The 12,789-nt window shown below is 41.5% G+C and overlaps 1 protein-coding gene across 1 annotated transcript; it reads left to right on the forward strand.

Annotated features, from left to right (window-relative positions):
• The first annotated feature begins 5,326 nt into the window (after positions 1-5,326).
• Positions 5,327-6,613, forward strand: LOC117042564 (zinc finger protein 665-like). The gene has a single exon (XM_033142104.1). The coding sequence runs from the start codon at positions 5,327-5,329 to the stop codon at positions 6,611-6,613; it is 1,287 nt and encodes a 428-aa protein (XP_032997995.1).
• Positions 6,614-12,789: the final 6,176 nt, after the last annotated feature.

Consider the following 12,789-nt stretch of genomic DNA (forward strand, 5'->3'; position numbering starts at 1 on the left):
GTAGGTGTAGGTGGAGAACCCAGTTTGGAAAACCCTGGGCTAAATGATGACTCATTGCTGGAAACTCTAGTGGTCTCTCTTGGCAGAAAATGGAAGCCAAGAACTCAGCGGAGCAATGTATTACTTTGTATCTATGTAAGCTTTATTTTCAACTCTTTTAAGACTCTTCTGCAGTCTATTTCCCTATTGAATGTGGATTACAATTTTTTTGCAAATATTTTAGCATCAAGATTGAAAACGTTGAATGAAGTTATAAACAAAGATCAGGCAGGTTTTCTGCCGGCGAGACACATGAAAGACAACTTAAGAAATGTGTTGGATATATTAGAAATGTTACAAACTAAAATAAAGTGTAAAGCAATTTTAATGTTTATAGATGCTGAGAAAGCCTTCGACAATATTTCTTGGAATTTTATGAAGCAAAATTTGGACAATATGAAAATGGGAAAAGGTTTTATAAATGCTATAAAAGGAATATATTCAGAACAAGGAGCAAAGTTGATAATAAATAATGTGGTTATGGAAGAAATAAAGATTGAAAAAGGAACCAGGCAAGGGTGTCCCCTCTCCCTTCTACTTTTTATTTCGGTTCTGGAGGTCTTACTGAATAAGCTGAGAAAAGATGAGGAAGTCAAAGGGGTAACAGTGGGACCCAACAATATAAATTAAAGGCCTTTGCAGGTGATTTGATACTAACATTACAAAACCCATAGTCCAGTGCTATAAGGGCGCTTGAGATAATTCAAGAGTTTGGGCAGGTTGCTGGTTTACAAGAGTAAAACTAAGGTTTTAGATAAGAACTTGACATTCCAAGAAAGAGAAAATTTGGAAAAGTTGACTGGTCTGAGTTTTGTTAAAAGGGTGAAGTATCTAGGGGTTAATATGACAAATAAAAGTCTGAACTTTTACAAAGACAATTACGACAAGCTGTGGAAAGAGATAAAGAGAGACTTGGAAAGTTGGAAGGACTTGAAGTTATCTTTGTTAGGTAGAATCTCTGTTGTTAAGATGAATGTATTGCCAAAAATGTTATTTCTATTTCAAGCCTTACCAATAGTGGACAATATGAAATGTTTTAAGGAATGGCAAAAAGCATTGTTGAAATTTATCTGGCAGGGGAAAAAACCCAGGATTAAATATAAAATACTAACAGATGCAAAAGACAGAGGGGGATTTTCCCTGCCAGACTTAAAATTGTACTTTGAAGCTGCAGCTTTTTGTTGGATAAAGGATTGGATTATGTTAGAGAACACAGATATATTGGATCTTGAAGGTTTTGATAATGTATATGGTTGGCATCCATATTTATGATATGACAAAACCGTAGTACACAAAGGTTTTAAAAATCACATAATTAGGAAGTCATTGTACAATGTTTGGATAAGATATAAAGAACTGTTGGAAAGGAAAAAAACCTACATGGCTGTCACCTTTAGAGGCAAAAGCTAAGAGGAAATTGAATATGGATTGTAAATGGTTAAAATATGAGGATTTATTAGAGGAGAAAGAAGATGAGATCAAGCTGAAACCTTATGACCAATTGAAAGAGAAGCTTAATGACTGGTTACAGTACCATCAGATAAATGAAATGTTTAAACAAGATTAAAAAATGGTTTTATGAGAGAAAAATCTAAGTTGGAGACAGAGTTGTTAGATACAAATAGTAAGAATTTGTCTAGAATGTATAATTTGTTACTGGAATGGCATATGAAAGATGAAATGGAGAAAACGGTGATGATTGATTGGGCAAAAGATATAGGACACAACATAATGTTGGAAGATTGGGAAAGGTTGTGGAAACAAGGGATTAAGTTCACTGCATGCTATGGTTTGAAAGAGAATATGATGAAAATGATGTATAGATGATATATGACACCTGTGAAATTAGCAAAAATGTATCATACCTATGACGACAAATGTTGGAAATGCAAAGAGAAAGAAGGAACATTTATCATATGTGGTGGACTTGCCCAAGAGTGAAAGACTTCTGGGACATGATTTATAATGAGTTGAAAAAAGTATTTAAAAATACTTTTATTAAAAAAACCAGAAGCCTTTTTACTTGGAATAGTAGGAGATGAAGTGCCCAAAAAAAGATAGAAGATTCTTTTTGTATGCCACAACAGCAGCTAGAATATTGCTTGCCAAAAACTGGAAAACACAGGACTTACCTAAAATAGAAGAATGGCAAATGAAGATGATGGAATATATGGAACTGGACGAAATGACTGGACGAATCCGCGACCAGAAGGAGGAGACGATAGACCAAGTTTGGAGCAATTTTAAAGTGTATTTTTAAAAGTATTGTAATATTTTTTAAAGAGGAAAGTTTTTGTAAGAAACTGAGGCTTAGGTTAGTTTTAGAATGGTAAATAATTAGAAAATAGATAAAAAAGTGAGACAATGATATGAGATATATAATTGAGAATTAGAATTAGGAATGTTTAGTTTATTAAGAGAAAATACTATGAAGATGATGTACAGGTGGTATTTAACTCCTGTGAAATTGGCTAAAATATACCATGGTCAAAGTAACAAATGCTGGAAATGCAAACAATCAGAAGGAACCTTCTTCCATATGTGGTGGTTGTGCCCTAGGGTGGGAAAAGATATATAATGAAATTAAAAAAGTGTTGAAAAACACATTTAAGAAGAAACCAGAGGCCTTTTTACTGGGCATCCTAGGTCAAGACATTGTAAAAAGTGATAGAAATTGGTTTTTGCATGCCACAACAGCAGCTAGAGTTTTGATAGCTAAGAAATGGAAGACAGAAGAATTATCAACGATTGACGAATGGCAGATGAAAATGATGGACTACATGGAGCTTGCAGAAATGACCGGGAAAATCCGTGACCAGAGAGACGACGCAGTGGATAAAGAATGGGGAAAATTTAAATTGTATTTAAAAGATCATTGTAAGATTGAAAATTAGATAGATTTTGAGAATAAGACAGGCTTTAGAGTGGAAGTTAGTTGTATTTGATATAAGATGATAAGATAGGATAAGAGATAGATTTAATTAATTAGATGAGAATATTATGAGTTAAGAGATAAGAGATATTAATGGTTAAGTAGTTGTTAGAAAATAGATTAGAATTAAATAAATTTAGGAAGTTACAAAAAAGGTATTCACAAGGGACGCAGGAGGAGGAGATAGGAGGAAGTCCTACTAAGATGTGAGGGAAAATTGAATTATTCTTTATAGAAGTAATAAGTTGTAATTTTTGTTGTGTTTTTTGTCAATGTTTGTTGTTACTGTTGTTTGCTTTTTGTTATGTGGAAAAACTTAATAAAAAATTTTTTTAAAGGATTGTTTAAAATGAAGTAGAAGACTGCTAAAGATGTAATATAATGAAATCAGCAAAGAGGGATCTGAGGAAGTCATGAAACAGAGTAAGAAGATATAAGGATGTTTATATATTATTATGTGAGGAGCTATATGTCTTTTTGTTATGGAAATTATGTTTTATATGATTCAATAATGTTAAAATCAATAAAAAGTTATTTAAAAAAGGACTCTTCTGTAGTAAAGCTTTGAAACTCATTCTTTGTAGTGGAGATTACCGGTAATTGTTTTCTCCTCTACACATGGTCTGTATCAGGATTCAGGCCTCATCGTGGGACTGGGAGCAGCCTGGGAGTCATTTTGGACTCACAGCTGTCCATGGAGGCGCAGGTTAATTCTGTGTCCAGGGCGGCTGTCTACCAGCTCCATCTGGTACGCAGGCTGAGACCCTACCTGCCCACAGACTGTCTTGCCAGAGTGGTGCATGCTCTGGTTATCTCCCGCTTGCACTACTGCAATGCGCTCTATGTGGGGCTACCTTTGAAGGTGACCCGGAAACTGCAATTAATCTAGAATGCGGCAGCTAGACTGGTGACTGGGAGTGGCCGCCGGGACCACATAACACCCGTCCTGAGATATCCACATTGGCTCCCAGTACGTTTCCGAGCACAATTCAAAGTGTTGGTGCTGACCTTTAAAGCCCTAAACGTCCTCGGTCCTGTATACCCGAAGGAGCGTCTCCACCTCCATCGTTCTGCCCAGACACTGAGATCCAGCGCTGAGGGCCTTCTGGCGGTTCCCTCACTACGAGAAGCAAAGCTACAGGGAACCAGGCAGAGGGCCTTCTCGGTAGTGGCGCCCGCCCTGTGGAACGCCCTCCCATCACAGGTCAAGGAGATAAATAACTACCTGACATTCAGAAAATACCTGAAGGCAGCCCTTTTCAGGGAGTTTTTAATGTGTAATATTTTTGTATCTGATTTTTGTTGGAAGCCAACCAGAGTGGCTGGGGAAATCCAGCCAGATGGGCGGGGTACAAATAATAAATATTATTATTATTATCAGGGATACATGAGCGACTGACACCATTTCTCAGTTCAACCCACCTCACAGGGTTGTTGCGGCGATAAAATGTAGAGGGGGGAGAGAAGTGTGTCAGTCTTTCACAAGAGCATTTGATGACAACCTGTCAACATACCCAGATCTGGTGCTTCTGTGGGGGATTGGGATCCTCTCCACACCTTATCTGGTTTTTTCTTGGCAGGAATTCCGATCTGGATTCAGGCCTCATCATGGGACAGAAACTGCCTTGGTTGCGCTGGTCAGCCCCATAACACCAGTCTAGAAAGACCAACATCGGATCCCAGTACATTTCCAAGCATAATTCAAAGTGTTGGTGCTGGCCTTTCAAGCCCTAAATGGCCTCAGCCCAGTATACCTGAAGGTGCATTTCCACCCCCATCGTTAAAGTGAGGTCCAGCGCCGATGGCCTTCTGGAGGTCCTGAATGTGCCGGGATCCCACGGTGGGATCCGGATACCTCCCGGTGCCTTGCCATTTTCTCCCTGAGCAGGAATCCCTGAGCAGTGAAGCCACGTAAGGGGTGAGGGGAGTGTAATGGTTGAAGGGAGTGAGAGTGCCTGGCTGCCTAAATTGGCCTGGAAAAGGCCCCCCTCTCAGAATGGCAATGGCACCCACCTGAAAGGTGCTGGAACTGAATTCTGGCTGGAAAAGTGCCCTGGGTCAGGTCAAAATATGTGCTGATTTCACATCCCAAAATAATCAGACCAATTGCTACATGGGAGCCCCACTCCTCCTTAAGAGAAGATGTTTTATACTTCTCAGTCCTTTTGGCCGTAGCTCCCTAAAGGTTCCCAGGACAGGAGGGTTGGTCAAGTGCTGTTTCCAGCCCCTGCTAGAAGGCATACGTAACCCCTTTGTTATCTTGTGCAGCATTGAGTTCCATAGATGAACGACACAAATATTCATTGTTTCCAAAGTTCATGGTCTCATTTTCCTGTTTTCCATTTGTCCCAGGAAATGCCCTCGGGGGAAAAGAACATTTGTAATCTGTGTGGGAAGTGTTTTACTCGGAAACATGATCTTGCCAAACACCAGAGAGTCCATCATGGACACAAACCGCACAAATGCCTGCGGTGTGAGAAACAGTTTGTTCTACGGTGTCAACTAGTGAGACACAAGAGGATCCACAAAGGGGAGAAGGCCTACAAACGCCCTGAGTGCAAGAAGACTTTTACCTGCTCAGAAAACCTTAGGATCCACCAGAGAGTTCATGCTGGGGAGAAACCTTACAAGTGCATGGACTGTGGGAAGTGTTTTGCTGCCAACTATACATTGGTGATCCACCAGAGGTCCCACACTGGGGAGAAACCTTTCAAGTGCATAGAGTGTGGCAAATATTTTTCTCGAAATGCTCACCTTGTGACCCACCAGATAACCCACACTGGCGAGAAACCTTATGAATGTGGGGAGTGTGGCAAAGGTTTTTCTAGAAAAGATCACCTTGTGACCCACCTGAGATCCCACACTGGAGAGAAACCTTATGAATGTGGGGAGTGTGGCAAATGTTTTTCTCTAAAAGCTTGCCTTGTGATCCACCAGAGATCCAACACTGGAGAGAGACCTTACAAGTGCCTAGAGTGTGGCAAATGTCTTTCTCAAAAAGCTCACCTTTTGTCTCACCACCGGAGAGTCCACATGGGAGAGAAACCATACAAGTGTACAGACTGTGGGAAGGGCTTTGCTGACAATTCTGATTTGATGACCCACCAGAGAGTCCACACTGGAGAGAAACCATACAAATGCATGGAGTGTGGGAAGTGTTTTGCTGCCAACTCTAAATTGGTGATCCACCAGAGATCCCACAGTGGAGAGAAACCTTATGAATGCACGGAGTGTTGCAAATGTTTTTCTAGAAAAGATCACCTTGTGACCCACCAGAGATCCCACACTGGAGAGAAACCTTATGAGTGCATAGAGTGTGGCAAATGTTTTTCTCTAAAAGCTTGCCTTGTGATCCACCAGAGATCCCACACCGGAGAGAAACCTTACAAGTGCCTAGAGTGTGGCAAATGTCTTTCTCGAAAAGCTCACCTCTTGTCTCACCAGCGGAGAGTCCACATGGGAGAGAAACCATACAAGTGTACGGACTGTGGGAAGCGCTTTGCTGACAATTCTAATTTAATGACCCACCAGAGAGTCCACACTGGAGAGAAACCATACAAATGCATGGAGTGTGGGAAAAGTTTCGCTTACCACTCAACCGCTTTGGTACATAATAGAATCCACACTCAAGAGAATCCTTAAGAGTGCACCATGTGTGGAAAATGTTTTCAACGTGACTCACATCTCATGAAACATCAGAAAATCCATACAGGGGAGAGAAACCACAAGTGCCCTGAGTGGGAAATGTTATGCTGACAAGTCTATCTTGGTCGTCCACCAGAGAGCCCACACGGGGGAGAAGCCATATAAATGCACCGTGTGTGGGGAATGTTTTACTTCTAGTGCGAGTTATAGAAAGCACCAGATAATTCACACCGGAGAGAAATGTGGTAACACTGTCACTTGAGAATGGGGCATCCAGTGTTTCGCATAAGGCCCATTGCTCTTACCCCCCCCCCCCACAATAGCAGTAAATTTTAGAAAGTACCGGGGATTAATTTCTCACTGATAACACCATTTTTAAACAAAGGGATACAGGGTGGATCCTGGAAATTAAAGGTGGGTTCTTGAAATATCAGTCTGTGGAAAACCGCTGGGAAGTTTTAAAAACAAAAGAACTGTGCATACGGTTGGAGAGCTAGAGAGCAAGCAGATTGGTAGTTTGGGATTCAGGCCCCACAAAATGTGAAGCATCCCAATACTTTTTGTTGAAGGGAGCAGCATAGACTCTGAGGCTCATTTTTTATTTCTTGACGAGCATGGGCCACACACACTTTTCTTTTTTAAGGCATTGCAAACACACACATTGCAGGATGGGGGTACCTTGAAAGAAGTTGCGTGGCAATGTCCTTCCCTCCCGTTGAATAATGACACGTGAGACATTGTATCGAATTAATGGGCGTAAAGGCCACAACTTTATTGGTTACGGATGTTGAGCGGTATTGGCTTTAGGCATTGGATCCTAACCACTATATGTGACCCCAACCCAGGTGTTGGAGGTCCGTGAAGGGTTAACCACCAAGGGTAGCCCCACTGATGCTTATCAAGTGGAACTGCCCCTGTGATCACCGTTGGGGCATGCCTTAGGCCCTAACCTCCCTAGGCTTCGGACAGGGCCACGCCCCCCGGAAACCTTTAACGGAATACCCTTCCAATGAGGGGCAGGTGATGGCGCTACCTTCCCTTTTTACCTCTATTGATGTTATCCAATGCCTAACCGCCAAACCAAAAGTTGTGACGAATTGCTACGAGGTAGGCGAAAAAACCCGATTTGGCTAGCCCAAATGGGGAAAAGTCCTACCAGGCCCCCCAGCCAACTGGGGCGACCAACCGCAGTCCATAGCAAGGTCATTACCTAACCTAACGGGCAGGAGAACCAATGTAGCTGGGGGCAGAGAAAGGAGAGGGGGAAGGATTCCCGCTGTCTCCTAGTTAAAGGGATGTTGGCCACGCACCTCAGCCAGCCAGATTGGTCGGCCCGTCGGGGGGGGGGGAGCGGCGGGAATCCAGCCAATCGTGCAGGGGCTGTGTATCGCAACGCCACCTCCTGCTCATGGGCGGAAGTAGCTTTACTGCTCTTCCCGTTCCCACCTTGTATGCAGGTGCAACGAGAGGGCTGGTAAAACCGTCTCCCGTTCACATTGCAGCTTAGAGCTGGAGCTGATGGAGCCGTCCTTGCATGCTTACTCACAAGTAGATCCCATGGAGTTTAATGTAGCTTTCCCCTTGAGAGCTGTAGAGATGATGGAGAAAATAATAATTTCATAAAACTATCATTTCGATGATTCCCTTTTCTTTTGAGTCATTGCCAAGCCACATTGAAAAGGCCCATGGCTAGGCACGATTATTGTGATATATCGTGAAATGTTTTTTAGGTAGATGAAAGAGGCTATTGGGAGACATTTAATGAATGGGAAAATTAGTGTCTCAAACAAAGACATGATACTACGATGAGGGCTGATCGTAAGACCCATGTGATATTTCATAGAATCATAGAATCATAGAGTTGGAAGAGACCACAAGGGCCATCCAGTCCAACCCCCTGCCAAGCAGGAAACACCATCAAAGCATTCCTGACAGATGGCTGTCAAGCCTCCGCTTAAAGACCTCCAAAGAAGGAGACTCCACCACACTCCTTGGCAGCAAATTCCACTGTCCAACAGCTCTTACTGTCAGGAAGTTCTTCCTAATGTTTAGGTGGAATCTTCTTTCTTGTAGTTTGAATCCATTGCTCCGTGTCCGCTTCTCTGGAGCAGCAGAAAACAACCTTTCTCCCTCCTCTATATGACATCCTTTGATATATTTGAACATGGCTATCATATCACCCCTTAACCTTCTCTTCTCCAGGCTAAACATACCCAGCTCCCTAAGCCGTTCCTCATAAGGCATCGTTTCCAGGCCTTTGACTATTTTGGTTGCCCTCTTCTGGGCAACCAAAAAAGTATGCACTTTTATGTGTATGATTTGAGTTTTTTGTTTTATTGGAAAATATAATAAAAATTATTTAAAAGAGAGAGAGACTCTGCCCCCGTTGCTCTCTGAGGGACAGGGCCCAACACTTCCAGGCTGCAGCTCTGTGGATGACTGCCTTAACCCATATCAAAGCAGCAGGGAACTGGGGCATCTGAAGAAGTGTGCATGCACACGAAAGCTCATACCAAGAACAAACTTAGTTGGTCTCTAAGGTGCTACTGGAAGGATTTTTTTAAAATTATTTTGTTTCGACTATGGCAGACCATGTAGAGGTTTGGAGCTTTCAGGGTTAACAAGCTCAACCAGGTCGCCCCGCCCACAAGAGGAAAAGTGTCGCACATCCGGTTTTCCTTTCGCCGGAAGACTCTGTGTAACGTGATACTTGTTGTTTCTGTATCTGTTCCTTTCGCTTTTGGCCGGAGAAGGAGAAGGCGAGAACGTCGTGCGTCTCTCCAGGAATGTGATTTATGCCTTGTAAATAAAGCTTCTAGATTAGGAAAAGAAGCTGGACTCTGTCATCAATAATTGCTGGCACGCACACACACACACCGTTGCGCAAGAAGATACTTTGTGAATGGCACAGGAGAAGCAAGTGAGAACGTACACAGGTACGCACAGCAGAAACTTGCTGGACTCCATTTGGGTGCTAAATTGGTTTGAAGGCTTTCCAACAATCCAAAAGCCTTCAGACCAACACAGCTACCTACCTATAACGGGAATTGGAAAGGAAGCCTTGTCCTGGTTTGCTCCTCCTGGGGGGAGGGGATGAGGAGAGGGAGCAAGAAAGAGGAAAGGAAAGGAAAGAAGAGAGAGGCAGTTTCTCCAGCCAAGCCGGCAATGGCTTCCCCCTAGAAATGGAGTGAAGTGAAGATTAAGGGGTGATATGATAGCCATGTTCAAATATATAAAAGGATGTCATATAGAGGAGGGTGAAAGGTTTTCTGCTGCTCCAGAGAAGCGGACACGGGGCAATGGATTCAAACTACAAGAAAGAAGATTCCACCTAAACATTAGGAAGAACTTCCTGACAGTGAGAGCTGTTTGACAGTGGGATTTGCTGCCAAGGAGTGTGGTGGAGTCTCCTTCTTTGGAGGTCTTTAAGCGGAGGCTTGACAGCCATCTGTCAGGAATGCTTTGATGGTGTTTCCTGCTTGGCGGGGGGTTGGACTGGATGGCCCTTGGGGTCTCTTCCAACTCTAGGATTCTGTGATTGTAAGATCCTTCACTTGGCCGAGAGAAAGAGTGTGTGGGAGCAAAGAGGAAATACAGGATAAACTGCCCTGTATTGAATCAATACAGGAGGAGGAGGAGGAGGAGGAGCTTGGATTTGATATCCCGCTTTATCATATAGGAGTTGGGAGGCGGTTTTTGCTTTAAAGGCTTTGACTGCTACTGGCACAAATTGGTTGCCACCAGTGAAACAGAAATGTTTAATTTGTGCCGCTGAGCAAAAAATAAAAAAAATAAAAAATAAAAAATGAACAAGTGAAGAGCTTTAAATACCTAGGAATCTCTTTTTATTACAACTTAAAATGGGCAACCCACCGAAATAGAAAATATATATATATACGGCTGCCTTCCCCAGTGCTTCTAATATTGGAAAGCCCCGTCTCATTGCCTCTCTGTGTCTGTCTGAGACTAGCTTCCCCTGCCTTTTGCACCACAGCAAAGGGGTCAACAAGTATTATTATTATTATTAATAATAATAATAATAATAATAATAATAATAATAATAATAATAATAATTTTAAAATCTTTCACAGGTGGGTTAGTTTTTGGTACCCCCCCATTCAGTTCCAGTAAACACTTGCTAAACTTCCCTATGCTCCCCCCCACCCCCAAATTGTCCCGTGGAAAAGTTTATTGCTCATTGCTGAGTTTCCGCAAACATGTTTTCCTCCAGTCATGCACCTGTGTATGGGGCCGCGGAGATTTGGCACAGGTAATTCTTCCAATTCGTAATTACGGAAATCATGGTGATTTATTCCTCTTCCTGCCAAAGCTCAAGGGACTTCCCTAAGGGTCACATTTGATGCCGGTAACAGAATCATCAGAATTGGATGCAAATTTCTTGCACCAAAATGGCAAAGAACGCTGCATAAATATATCCTGTACCTCCAAGAATTTAGGCTTGGGGTTTGAGGCAGGCAGATATGCTGCAGTTTAAAATCAGATTTAATATCAGAAGCACTGGCTAGACTCGCATCTGAATTAGCACCGGCCACAACTTTGGTCTTGTGTGTTTGTTTTGACTTCTTCGTAGAGAACAGGACCAAGGGAGGTGGGCAATTGCAGCCAGCATGCCCACCCCAATATTCCTCCTGCTCCTGCTCCCCTGTGTAGTCTGTGGGGTGCTGCCGGTAAAATGCCCATTGAATTTAGTGGCAGATCAATACGATCCTTTGAATTACTACAGAGCAAGTGACCACCTCATCGGCGGGATCACATCGACGCTCAATCCTATTGTCCAGCCAAGCAATTTCTCCCAGACTCCTGTGATCCACATTAAAATGTAAGTAACAATGCAGTGATGAAAGGGAGCGTGGCTATTTCCTGACAGGTGTCCCTGATAGATCCCAGATTCTTCCAATGTTGCCCGTGTTTTTCCAACCAGCTATGATTCTGAACACTCAGGCATCATGCTATTTTCACCAGCTGGTAACAGATTATTATTATTATTATTATTATTATTATTATTATTATTATTATTATTATTATTATTATTATTATTATTATTTCCTGCTTGGCAGGGGGTTGGACTGGATGGCCCTTGTGGTCTCTTCCAACTTTATTATTATTATTATTATTATTATTATTATTATTATTATTATTGGAAAAAAACTAGGCTATTCTTTCCCCCACCCCACCCCAGTAGCATAATTTTTATTTATTGGTTTTAACAAAATATAGCAATAACAAACACAAAAACATTACAAACAATGAAAACAATAACGCAAATAAAGAAAAAATAACACTTAAATCTCAATACACCCATCTTCCTTCCTTATCATTGTATGTTGACTTCCTCACATCCTCTCTTCCTGCGTTCCTTGAAAATCATCTTTAGTAATTTCTTTACATTTAAAAAAAATCATCATTATTAATAATTCTTAACATCTCTTATCTATTATCCTTATCATTTATTCAAACAATTCTACATCTTAAATCTAACTTCTAAATCTGCCGCCTATCTAGTCTTCCAGCTTGCTTCTAATCTTTAATCTTACAATGATTCCTTAAATATAGTTCAAATTTCTTCCAATCTTCCTCCACCGCGTCGTCCCTCTGGTAACGAATTTCCCCAGTCAGTTCAGCAAGCTCCATATAGTCCATCATTTTCATCTGCCATTCTTCTATCGTTGGCATTTCCTCTGTCTTCCAGTTTTTAGCTATCAAAATTCTGGCTGCTGTCTTGGCATACATAAAGAATGTCCTATCACATTTTGGGATTTCCTGGTTTAAAATGCCAAGTAAAAAAGGCTTCTGGTTTTTTTTACTAAATGTGTTTTTCAACACCTTTTTCAATTCATTATAAATTTTCTCCCAGAAGTCTTTTTTTTATATAATAATTTTTATTAGGTTTTTTAATTAAAACATACATAAACAAAAACACTACTAGCACAACTAACACAAAAAAATACATACTAACAAAAACACTAACATATTACTTCGCTATAAATATATTCTTTTACCCTTGGGCACGTCCACCACATATGGAAAAATGTTCCTTCTACTTGCTTACATTTCCAGCATTTATTACTTTGTCCATGATACATTTTTGCCAGTTTAACCGGTGTTAAATACCACCTATACATCATTTTCATAACATTCTCACCGGTAGCATA

Source organism: Lacerta agilis, chromosome 2 (genome assembly GCF_009819535.1).
Source record: "Lacerta agilis isolate rLacAgi1 chromosome 2, rLacAgi1.pri, whole genome shotgun sequence".
Lineage (NCBI taxonomy): Eukaryota > Metazoa > Chordata > Lepidosauria > Squamata > Lacertidae > Lacerta > Lacerta agilis.